Source organism: Tenrec ecaudatus, chromosome 1, assembly GCF_050624435.1.
Source record: "Tenrec ecaudatus isolate mTenEca1 chromosome 1, mTenEca1.hap1, whole genome shotgun sequence".
In the NCBI taxonomy this organism is placed as follows: domain Eukaryota; kingdom Metazoa; phylum Chordata; class Mammalia; order Afrosoricida; family Tenrecidae; genus Tenrec; species Tenrec ecaudatus.
In genome coordinates this window covers 2,148,690-2,160,890 of record NC_134530.1, presented here as the reverse complement: position 1 = coordinate 2,160,890, position 12,201 = coordinate 2,148,690, and the positions used below count along the sequence as shown (strand labels likewise).

The 12,201-nt window shown below is 61.2% G+C and overlaps 1 protein-coding gene across 4 annotated transcripts in view; it reads right to left on the bottom strand.

The window, feature by feature from the left end:
* Positions 1-12,201, bottom strand: part of TCF3 (transcription factor 3) — a 29,243-nt gene that overhangs the window by 4,999 nt on the left and 12,043 nt on the right. For 3 of the 4 annotated variants that reach the window (XM_075544497.1, XM_075544504.1, XM_075544478.1), the window contains exons 4-16: positions 7,993-8,066; positions 7,741-7,819; positions 6,412-6,479; positions 5,564-5,699; positions 5,166-5,215; positions 4,291-4,393; positions 4,039-4,205; positions 3,833-3,962; positions 3,644-3,702; positions 3,466-3,544; positions 2,542-2,615; positions 2,051-2,212; positions 1,844-1,967 (exon numbers count right to left, since the gene is read on the bottom strand). In XM_075544497.1, the coding sequence (XP_075400612.1) occupies positions 1,844-1,967; positions 2,051-2,212; positions 2,542-2,615; positions 3,466-3,544; positions 3,644-3,702; positions 3,833-3,962; positions 4,039-4,205; positions 4,291-4,393; positions 5,166-5,215; positions 5,564-5,699; positions 6,412-6,479; positions 7,741-7,819; positions 7,993-8,066 (1,305 nt within the window). The remainder of the gene's footprint in view (positions 1-1,843; positions 1,968-2,050; positions 2,213-2,541; positions 2,616-3,465; positions 3,545-3,643; positions 3,703-3,832; positions 3,963-4,038; positions 4,206-4,290; positions 4,394-5,165; positions 5,216-5,563; positions 5,700-6,411; positions 6,480-7,740; positions 7,820-7,992; positions 8,067-12,201) is intronic. The other variant, XM_075544487.1, reaches the window with a different exon arrangement.

The window sequence follows — 12,201 nt, the reverse complement described above, 5'->3', positions numbered from 1 at the left end:
CTCCTTAGCGTGTTGAAGAGCAAGGATGTTCCTTTGAGGACTGAGGTGCGTCTGACCCCAGCCATGACGATCTCCTCAGCCTCCTATGCACGTGACAGTTGGATGGACACTGAGTAAGGAAGACCGAGGAAGAAGGGATGCATTTGAGCTGTGGGGCCAGAGAAGAACACTGAAAGTCCCACAGGACACATGGATCTGTCTTGGAGAAGTCCAGCCAGAGTGCTCCTTGGAGGCAGGGATAGCAAGAATTCATCTTACACAGTTTGGAGATGTTGTCAGGAGAGACCAGACCCTGGAGAAGGTCATGTCTGATAAGCTGCAAGGGCAGTGAATGGACGGACGCGGTGGCTGCATCAATGGGCACAGGAACCACTGTGAGGATGGCACAGGACCGGGAAGTGTTGTGGTGCATAGGTCGCCCTGGGCTGGAGCCAGCTCGATGGCCCCTCACAAGAACGCTTTCTGGAGAAAGCCCAGTTCTTTGCCCCGCAGAGCAGCTGGGGTTGGAACCAATGACCCTGCCAACTGCAGCCGATGCATAACCGCAGGTCACCAGGGCTCCACGGATACGGACTGCAGACCAGTAAGAGGAGAAACAGCTCCACAGACCACCAGTCACCTTACACCATCAGGTGGGCAGCCAGAGCAGCTGAACACGTAGAACGCGGCTCCTGGGTGGTCTGAGAGTACAACCACTTTATATAACAACGCGTATCATCCCAGAAGGCAGAAAGGGCCGCCCCAAATCCGACCACCTTAAATGCTCTGGTGGATTTGTGGAACAAGTGGACCAGTTGAAACCCACCAGCCTGTCCTCAGGATAAAATTAGGATTGGACTGTCTGTACCCCAAGAGATTGAAAGCCTTATATAAAGTCACGATGGGCTGGAAGTGGGTCGATGGCAGGGGGTTGTAAGGTCACTCAGTCAGTGAAAAGACCGACTGGCCTATTGGTCACCAGGGGCTCCACATGACAACAGTTAGCGGCACAAGCAGGTGCGTCCACATGGAAGACCCAACTTTGGCCACCAGTGGTGTCAGGTGGCACAGAGGCAGCAGGAAGGCGGTCCCCCCAACCCCCCACCAGGACCAACCACTGGTCCCTTTGGCTCCAAGGTCTGAACCCCGGGTTGGCTCTGAGGGGGAGACCGTGCAACCTGCCACTACGTCACATGGGATGTGCGGGTGACGCAGTGTCCCGAGGGCAGGACGCAGGGGCGAGAGGCTCTGTTCTGGTCTGAGCCGTGTGACATGCATCCTGTCCTAGTGCTGCTCAGGACTCAGGCAGATCAAACAGGTGCTGGCCTTGGAAAGAACCTGAGCTGGTGTCAGGGCTGTGTGTCTGCGCACCTGGTTTACTCTACAATGATTATAGGGGGTGTGGGGTCTGTGTGTTCTACAATGATTATAGGGCAGGGGTGGTGTGTGTGTGTGTGTGTGTGTCTCTCTCACAGGAACCCTGCGGCGGTCTGTGGGCACTCGCAGGCGACCTGCACCATGGGGTGGTGCTCAGGGCCCCAAGCACAGGACCTGGTTACGCCACGTGTGATGAAGGACTCTTCAGAGCAATAGGCACTAACCATGGAGCAGGGGGCCCAGGAACTAACCCCTAACCCTCACCCAGGCCCTCACCCTAATGTCGCCCCTAACCTTCACCCAGGCCTCATCTAGACTGGACCCAGCCCTGCCCCTGATCTCACCCAACATGTCACCACTCCCTCTTTTAGGGACCCTCTAGCCGAGTTCCCTTCTGGCTCCTCCCCTGGACAGCAAACCCCGTGCACCTGGTGATGTCCACAGAGCCTGCCCCACAACCCCCAGAAGCCCCTACACAAGCACTTACCGCTGTAGGAGTCGGGCGGCCGAGAGAGGTCCGGGAGGGCTCCGGGCTGGCTGGGGAGGCCCACGTGGTTGTGGAGCAGGCCAGCACTGCCCGCGAGGCTGTCCTCAGAGTGGCTGCCTCCAACCTGGGGGTTGCACGTGTCAGCACTGGGGGGCTTCCTGAGCCTGGCACATGCCCTACCAACCTGCCCCACTGTTCAGTGCTCACCAGACTGGCGTGTCGGCCGCCTAGTGGCATGACAGGGCCGGGGAAGCCAGGGGCCATGGTCCCGGGGCCAGGCAACATCCCATGGACGTCACTGGCCGTGCCCACGGCGTGGCTGCGCAGCACGTGGATGGCCTCGTCCAAGTGGTCCTCCAGCTTGTTCTGCTGCCGGTGGGAGGGGCAGTCAGGGTGGACACCGGGACCCTGCACAGCCCCTCTGCACTCAGGCAGTAGGCAGCCACTGTTCATGGACTGGCAGACGTGGCCTGGCTCACACCCTGTCCCCCCCACCAATGCTTCAATGAAGAGTTTTCAGACCAAGGGACATCTATTTGGACATCTATTTTATTGGCCTGTATTGTATAACATTCTGTCACCAGGGACCCCCACAGCTACCTCCCAATCACAGCCATCCCACCTCCAGGGCACACACCGCGTGGAACACCCCATCCCCATCCCCTCCTTCAGGTGGTCCTAGGGTCAGGAGCACTCACCAGGCCATGGAGACCCCCATCATAGCTGGGCGATAAGGCACCGGGAGCCCCTGCTCGGGGCCACTGGGAACTTCCTGCAGGGGACGGGGGTTGTGAAGGGGAGGCAACGCCCCCCAGGCCCTCACTGACCAGGGTGTGCAGCAGCAAAAACCCAGCGCCGTCCAGTCTACCTGGACGCACAGCGACTCAGGACAGGCCTCCCAGGGTTCCTACATATTTGCAGGGCAAACAGCTTCATCTTGCTTCCGGGTTTGAACTGCCGAACTTGTGCTAGCGGCCCGACACCCGCCCACAGCACTAGCCTCCCAGAAGTGCGGGGTGGTGGTGCGTGGGGACCGAGGGGCCGGAGATGCCCAGCATGGCCACAAGGGGGTGCCCGCCCCCTGCAAAGCTATTCTCAGCCACAGGGCAGGGGTTCAAATCCCACCTCCCACCCTGCTAAGAAGTCTGTGTCCCCATCTGTACACACTCCCTCACCCTGCCATCCCCATCCCCTTCCCTGAGAGGCCTGGCAGTTCAGAGTAGAGCGGGGAGCCATCTACTTGGCTAAGGCCTGCTCTGGACTTCCACAGCGAGCAGGGAAGCCGGGGGGTGGGGGGGTGGGGGTGAGACTGAGAGCACTTCCAGACACCTCCAGCTCCCAACTGCTATGCCCAGGGCACTCGGTGTCAGCTGGCATGGCCCCTAGCCAGAGGCAAGCACAGGGTATGTATTTTAAGTGATGCCCAAGTTCTAAGACATGAACATGCTGGCAGCAGTCCAGCTGAGAGCCCTGGCCACCCCCCAGCTCAGAAGCCACCACCTCCAGGCAGCAGTCCTGTCAGGACAAGGAGGCTATCACCCCCATGTTGGCCCAGCTACAGGCACCAGACACCTTTCCCCACCCCCTCCCATCTCCAGCAGTGCTGCCCCTCACTCACACACCTGTCAGGCCCTGCGGGGAGCCCACGGGTGTCGAGGGACTGGAGGAGAAGTTGTTGCTGGAGGGATCCGGGGAGTAGATCTGTGATGGGGATGGGACACAAGCAGCCGGTGGTCAGTGGCAGCCTCCAAAGGTCCCCAACCGGTCAGTCCCGCTACCACCCCTTCACCCAAGACTCACAGAGGCCAGCGCCTTCCCGAGTGCGTCCCCAGAGCTGCCCGCCGTGGTACCCCGTGAGCCTGTGGGTGAGGAGAGGAGGCCCCAGCTGACGGATGCTCAGTCCTGAAGCTAGCTGATTTTAGGAGCCTCATCCCCATGTGCAGGGCAGCCCAGGGACCCAGCAGGGTGGTGGGGAGGGGCGGGCCATACCCAGGAGGCTGTCGGCCCCACTGACGGGGGGCGTGTGGCTGGTGACGTTGCCGTAGGTAGCTCCGGGGGCCGCGAAGCTGGACACAGGTGGCAGCCCACCATTGCCCTCTGCTCCATGTAGCGGGTACCCCTGAGGGAAGGAGGTTAGGAGATACGAGGGCCCGAGGGCAGCCTGCCCCAGCCCGCTTGCCCTTTGGGGGCCCTACCATGCGCTCATGCTGGTGCAAGCCACCAAACGGGCCGCTGCCACCAGAGGAGGTGCTGCCGCCCGCAGGCGGAAGGGGCAGCGGGGACGAGGTGCCGCCCAACATGGGCCCAAAGCCCGCCTGGCCGGGGGGGCCCCAGAGCTCAGCCGAAGGGTGTAGGCTGCCATCTGCGGAGAGGAGGGTGGTGAATAGACAGGTGAGCCCATACCTACCCCCACCCCATCTGCCCCGCTCCAGCAAGGATTCACGCACCAGCCATGTAGAAGGGGGCAGGGTAGGCGCTGCTGGGGGTCTTGGCAGCTGGGTAGGCAGCGGTGTCTCTGCTGTAGTCGTCACCTGAGCTAGGGGGGTACACCTGGGGAGAGGGGAGGGAGGTCAGGCCGAGGGCCCACCCCATCCCTGTCCCCGCCCCCTTCCCAGCCCAGCGTTCCTGGAGTCTTTCCACTGCCCTTCTCCAGCCCCACCAACAGCCGGAGCTCCCGTCCCTGCGTGGGGCTCAAGCTCTGGGTTTGGAATAGCCCTCCTCTCCTGCGTCAGCAACCTCCTCCCAACCCACCAAAGCCCTCGGCTTGTCCTCCCTCCTCTCCACTCTAGGCTCCCGGGAGCCTCCTCCTGCCCCAGCTCTGAGCACCGAAGGCCAGGGCCCGAGCGTAAGACGGAGGCCTCCAGCAGCAGAGCCCTGACGAGCGCTGGGACCAGACCAAGAGGAAAGAGACTGCAGGGTTGGCCTCAGCTCTAACTAGGTGGTGCTGCCCGTGCTGCCAGTGGAAGGGCAACCTTGAGTCTGGATGCAGGAGGGGAGCCGGGGGGGCTGGGAGGCAGGGGCAGGCTTTACTGGACCCAAGCCAGTGCAGAGCCCTGGCAAGTGGGGTGCGGTGGGATGCTAAGCCCAAGCCTCAGACCCCAGGGGCACGTGTGTGCACAGGACAGCCAGTCCCCGAATCCATCCTTGGGCTGGGTGCCGGGTACTCTCCCTGTGGTCCTGGTGGGGTCCCCACCTTGCACCTGTTCATGGAAAGCTCCCTGCCTTCTAGCAAAGGAAATCAAGAAGTCTGCCCAACACTGAGGCAGGCACACAAATGCCAGTGCCCACGTGCTGCCTGGCTCCACCCTGTCCTATCACTCACCGAGGATGGGAGCCCGGGCGGCACCTTCCGGACCTTCTTGGGTTGTGAGTCTGTCAGGAGGGAGAGACGTGAGCAGGAGATCCAATGCTCTGGGGCCGGCCCTGCCCACCTGTCTGGGTGGTCAGGAACACAGCCCCCACCCCACCCCAGGGGAGGGTCCCTGGACTTGGCTCCTGAGGACAGTGATTTCATGACACTCAGACTCAGTCACAAGAACCAGAGGGTGACCTACGTGCAATGCCAGCTGGGGCATGGGATGCCACCCTCCCGCCCTGCTCTTCCCAAGTTTCTCGGCTCACTGTCCGTCCCTGCAAATGGCTTGAGCCCAATGCCAAAGCGGAAGGAGAGACAGCTACTTCCTGGGCCCTGAGCTCCCTGCCTGCCCCACACCCACTCACCCAGGCTGCCGCCATCCGCAGGTCTCCGGCGGGCGTTGCCGGGGTACGAGGGGTAGAACTGGGCACTGCTTTTGACACCTGAGGGGGACAGCGGCCCAGGGCTGCTGAGGGACAGCTCGCTGGGCAGGAAGGCAGCCTGGGGGAGGAGACAGGTCCTTGTGAGACGGGGGTCCCTGCGATGCCAGCCGAGCGCGCCCAACCAACCGGCCCTGCAGGTCTCACTCAAAACCCAGCCCTCCCCCTACCCACAGACCCACCCGCAACCCACCCATCTCACACCTCACCCTGCAGACCTCCCCCAACCCAATCTCACCCGAATGCAGATCCCACCACGCCAAACCAGGTCAGATCCCCTCAACCAAGTGAGCCTCAATCGCCCACAGGTCTTACCACACCAGCTGACCCCCTGATGCACCTCGGGGGTCGGCCACGCTCAGCCTCTTGGGACAATCTACGTTCTGGCGCCCAGTGCCCACACTCCCTCCACTTGGCCCAGGGGCAGGAACGAAACCCAGTGTGGGGGGAGGGAAGCCAGCCTCCACTGGCCTCGCAGAGGGGATGGGGGAACAAGTCTGTTCTGGGTTGGGGCCTCTCTGAGGGACAGGCTCAGAGTGGAAGGAACCCCCTGGCTGGACCTTGAGGTACAGGGCCTCCCATTTGAAACACAATGGGACACAAGAGTAGGGCTCCAGGGGCAAACAGCAGCCTGCCAAGCGACTGGGCGGGCAAGTGGCCGCCACCATCCCTCCTCTGCTCAGAGGGGCACCTCCCAGCCCCTGCCCACCCCACCTCTTCAGACAGTTGGTGCTGAGCCTGTGTCCCCACCAGACCCTGAGGCCGGGCCTCACCTGACTCAAGCCGCCGACACCAGTCTCTCTCCCGAAGGCTGCATATGCGGCCCGCTCGCCACCTTTGCCTGGAGGGGGAGGGGCAGGGTCACTGGTGGACAAGCGAGCCTGGTGTCCTGGGACACAGCCTCCCTGGATCCCTGATGGAAACACGCTTTCTGCAAACCCCAGGGGGCCTGGCCCAGCCGCTGCCCTTTCCAGCCTGGGTTTCCTGTGGTCAGGGTTGGGGGACTGACTGGAGGGGGTGCATCGGGAGCCTGGGGCCCACGTACACAGCAGGCCTGACCTAGCCCCTGGGTTCCACCAGCACAGGCATCTGTCTCCCCCAACTCTAGCCTTGCCTTCCGGCCACAGAACATCCCCACAACACTGGGAACCGGGTGGCGAGACACCTAGATGCATCCTCTGGGCACCTGGCCCCGGCTGTGATCTGGATGGAGAGCGGACACTTGGCAGAAGCAGGCCTGCTGCTGCTTTCTAATGAGCTCACCCCACAGTCCGAGCCCACACCAGGCTTTGGGGAGCACTTGGGCACGGAGACCACCCGCCCCCGTGGGCTGCCCAGCACCCTCGGTGAACTGTGGAACACTGAGGCAGGCACAGCTGGGCTTGGGCCTGGTGGCCGTGGGAACTACCCATCAGCCCTGCCTGCCCGCAGGTCAGCCAGTGTCAGGAAGAGGCCACAGGGAAGGAAGAGTAGAGGGAAGCTGGGTGACCGCAGGCTGGGCCTCGCCCTCCACATCTGGGCAATGGGATAAAGTGTCCACCAGGCCTGCCCTTCATTCACAAGCACTTACTCAGCACCCGTGTGCCGCGACCACAGGACACAGGCCTCAAGGCAGGACCTGTGACCCGAAGCTTGTACATCTCTGGGGGTGGGCCACCTCCCCCAATGGCCCTGGGGCCATGACAACAATTCTACTAAACTGACCACCCGGGACCTCGTGGCCTCGTTGGGGGACAGAGTGAAGGTCCTCATGATGTGTTCGGCTGCGGGCACAACGCCTGCGGGCCCCAGTCTACTCAGCAACACCTTGGAGGAAACAACTGGCAATCTGTCTCCAAACAGGCGCCGCCGGCCGTCTGAAACCCACAGGCAGGACACTGGGGACTGGTCTTCAGAGCCACGAGCAGGTCACCTACATCGGGGATCCCCAACCACCTGAGGCCCCCAGGGGAGGCTGGGTTTCTGACAGCCCCATGGGACAGTGCCAGGATGGAGCCTGGGAGAGGCGGGTGGTCTTTACAGCTGCCACTAGTTAAGATAAGGATCACACTGGAACGTGGGGGGGGGGGGGAAGCAGAGGACCCTCGTGTGTGGACACTCACCCCCAAGGCCAGGTCCCAGGAATGTAGACGAAGTCAGGCCACCATGAGACTCACTGAAGTGGGTGCCTTCGCTGTAGGGCTATGGAGAAAGGGGTGTTCAGGACAGCGGGGGACCCTTAACAGCTGGCATAGGGGCTAATAAGGGCCAGGGGAGATTTCAAATTCCAACCCAGGCCACAGCCTGTTGCCTCCCTCAGTATCACTCCTGCTCCCCCAGAATGGGGAGCGGGGGGTTGGGGGAAGGTGTCTCACCCGGCTGGGGTCGAAGGAGGAGCTGTTCTGGTCGCTGGCGCCCCAGGAGCCTGAGCCGGGCCGTTCCTCCAGGCCTTCGGGGAGGAGAGGAAAGGCAGAGTGGTTGCATGGGGGTACCTTCCTCCAGCTCCTGGCTCAAAACCCTCTTCCACTGGCAAGCTCCTACCCACCAGGCAAAATCCCGGCCACCACACCCACACGGTGTCTGTCTGTCTGTCCCAAACCCCTTGGTCCGGGGTCTGGAGCTAGGCCACGTACTCCTGATCCTGAGAAGAAAGCTCACTGGCCATCATTAGTGACAGGCGAAAGGTGAGGAGACCTGGCCTCAGCCTGGGTCACTGGTCCCCGTGGAAAGGACCCCGAGGGTGCGATCAGAGTGGGGCTTCCCCATGTCTTCCAGTCTCCTGGGCCTGGACACCAGGCCTCTTCCAGGGCGCCTCAGTGCGAGTTGCATACGGCCAAGTGCCTAACTGTGGGCACTGCCCACCAGGCAGGCAAGCTGAGGCCATGGGAGACCATTGGCCACCGACTGGGCAGGACTGAGGATGCAGGTGTCTCCAGCACGTGAGCTGAGGCCACAGGGTCACCAGCGGGGGGACAGGACCTTGGTCCCTGGCGTTGGGTGGGATGGGCAGTGTCCTTATCTCCCCACACGCCCTAACAGACAACCGCTCTCTGCTCTGAAGAGCCCGCGCCCCAGGGCCCTCCCAGGGCACAGGGCCAGCCCAGCTTCCTCCTCGGCAAGTTCACGGACCCCACCCCACCTGCAGGGCAGCAGCATCCATGTTCCATTAGGCCCAGGGCCTTGAGGGCTGGCACCTGCACCTCCAGCACCCCTGTGCAGCCCCAGATGCTGCCTGGACCTGAGTGGACAGCAGGACTCTGGATGGACATTGGGGGGTGTCCAGCTGCTCGAGCACTGCCAGGACGCCTTTCAAATGGAGCTCCTCCTCCTATTTCTGTGCCTTTGTGTTAATCACCCCCAGAGAATCAGAGCTTAATTGCTGTCTAATTTGCATAATTATGCATATTAATCACCCAGCCTGGTGCATATTCATGCGTCTCATTTAGATTTTGTTTCCTAATCAAAAATTTCCAGGGTGGTTGAGGATGGGGGCTGGGAAGCTGCCTCCCTGGGTGGGGGGCAAGTTGTGGTTCCCAGTACCGCCACCAGATTGGAGGGCCTGTGCTCAGGGGGCCACACCCTGGCTTATATCCTAGGAAGTGTGTGTGCGCGTGTGTATAAGGGTGGGGGGTGCACAGAGCTGGTGGAGGGAAGTCTGGTGCACAGCCTGGGGCCCCTGAGCTTCACTCTCCCCTCCTTGCCTACACTGGGCAGTCCTGCCGACTCCCCTGGGCATCCGGTCAGCCTGGGGACTCTGGGCCGCCCTTAGGATGCAGCCCACCTGCTGGGTGCACTCCCAACAGTGGGTGCCCACACGAGTCCCTTGGAGGCACCAGGACTCTCAGACAGACTAGGGGTCGCCCCCTGAGGTCACAGACGTGAGCCACACCCACAGGCCAGGGTGACCAGGTGCTCAAGCCCATCACCCCAAAGCAGCCCTGCAAGACTTTGAGACAGAAATAGGGACCAGCCCCTCCCCACCACCTCCATTAATAGTTATTAACCCCCCTCCAATTAATTATGCATTTTTAGTAAGCCAGACATGAATATTCATAGCGCATTCCCGCCCGTGTACTAATTAAAACGTACTAATAGAATAAGATACTGCTGTTGGAGGGAAGGTTGTTTTGTTGGTTTTTTTTAGGATTTCTTTCTTTACAAACAAAACACTGAGGTGAACTGGTGTTCCAGGGCGCCTGGGGAAGACTCTCTGCCAAGTCCCCAGGCTCTGGACGGCAGGCAGAGCGGAGAGCAAGGGGGAACAAGACCCTCCTTGGGCTGAGGGGGCAGGAGCCTCAGGTCAGGGGCAGGTAGGGCTGTGACTGGATCCAGACCAGCTGCCCATCCCTAGAGGTCTCCATTCCAACCAGTCACCCAGGAGCCCCAGAGCACTCCCTGCCCTGGTCACCCCCTCTTGCTGTCCAGGCTGTGCCCTCTCCCAACCCATTTCGCTTGACTGGCTGGTAGCCAGAGCCTCCTATCAGCAAGGAATGATGCAAAGCGGAACCAGTCACCACTGAAAGACAGATGCACCCCTCTATTCGACTCCTAGAGAAAGCTGAGGTCTCTGGTGGTCACCCAGGAGGGTGCTGGGAGACAAGGTTGTCTGCCCCTGAAGGTATGCAGCTTGGGAAACCTAGGGGCAGCCCCACTCTGCCCTGCACAGCTGCTGTGAGTCCCCATCAACTCGGCAGCACTGGAGGGAGGCAAGAGAAAGCGGGGTGTCCACCTTCTAGAGACAGACACTCACTACTGCCCTCGGTGTCTGGGAAGGCAGCCCCAAACGGAGGCAAAGTCAGCATGCCCTGAGCAAGGGGAGCACGGCTGCGGCGAGTCTGGTGTGCCTCCAGGTTCCTGAGGCCCAGCTCCTTAGGCTCCCTGGGATCCACCATGCCTCCAGGGCTCCGGGCTAGGTGGGTGACAGCCAGGCTTACAGTCCCGTGAGGCACATGCTTCCTTCCCTCTTCAGCTCTGCAGCCCCGATGGACAACATCTGCCCTGTTCTAAGGAGATGGGACGCAGACCCGTAGGATGGCACGCTGGGTCACCCACCAGGCTGCAATTCGCAAGGTCAGCAGTTTGAGACCACCAGCTGCTCCTCAGAAGAAAGCCAGGGCTTCTACTCCCACCCACGGGGGCTGTTCCACCCTGTCCTGTGGGGTCGCTGTGAGAGGCACCGGCTCTGCTTTGGACACATCAGTCGTGAGGGCAGAGTGGTTCACAACAGACCACCCATCCCACCCGCCTGCTCTGGCCACCACCTCAGGGGGGCTCCCTCGCTGGAGGCGTGGACACAGGGCTGGGCGAGGGGTGTGTGTCAGTGAGGGTAAAGGAGACTGCCGGTGAGGTGAAGCACAGAAGCCCAGAGCCCAGTCCTGGCTGGGGGGTGGTCCTGGGTGTGTCTCAGAATCTCCCTCTACTTGAAACAAGCAAACATCTTTCTCTCCTTCCAGCCAAGATCCACCTGATATCAGCAAACACCTACACTGACTACAGAGACTCCCCGTCAGCAGTAACAGCCACAGTCCCCAGCAGTCTCTCCGTTCCTACCTTTCGACCCATTTCACCGACGGAAGACCAGGTTTGCAGGAAGAAAGGGTCTGGATTTGAGCAAGATCCCACAGGAAGTAAGTGGCAGAGGAGAGATGACTGGGCCACACACATGTACCCAAAACGCAAAAGAACTGCCTGGGCGCAGACTCAGAGACCCTATAGGACAGAGCAGAATTTCCCTGTGGGTTTCTGAGACAAGTCACCCTCCACAGGAGTAGAAGTCTCTCTCCCGAGGAACGGCTGGTGGTTTTGAACTGTGGGCCCTGTGGATCCCAGCCCCATCCGAAAGCACAGTGACACCAGAGAGCTCCTTCACAGGACCCAGCAAACTGCTGATTTCACACTGACATGAAAGAGCGATGCTTCAGGGAAGCTACAGTGTTCATGCCAAAGGGGGTGGGGGAGTGGGGTGGGGGCAGATTCCCACACGGAGCTCCTTCCTCCACTTTCCTGCAGAGGGAGCAGCGGCTTCACTTCTGGAGTTGAAAGGGCAAGAGACGGACATTGAACGTAGACACCACTACTGGTCTCTCCTCGTCTGGAGCAAAGAAGAGGGAGGAAGACCGAAGGTGTGTGAGAGCCCTTGGTCCACAGGCTCACGGGCAAGCGACACTGACACCGGTCCCCACGGCTCGGAGACCAGGCAAACTCACCTCACCACCGCCGCCAGGGGTCACAGGAGAAGGCCCTGGGCGTCGCTGTGGTCAGGTGTCACCAGGTGGGCTCCGACCCCCAGTGAGCCCTGCGCCCCACAGAAGGAGCCGCCCGCGCCGCTGTTCCTCTGCCTGAGCCCACTGATGCGGCAGTCACCATGTCCATCTACATGGTCAAGGCCTTCCTTCCTTCCCCAGGGACCGGTCCCTCCCAACATGGCCAGAGGATGTAAGACAAAGCCTTGCCCTCCTTGCCTCTAAGGAGCCCCCTGGCCTGACTTCTTCCAAGACAGATTTGTTTGTCCTTTTAGCAGTCCACAGTACATTCAACAACTCTCCTCCAGCCCCACAATTCAAACGCATGTCTTCTTCTACGTC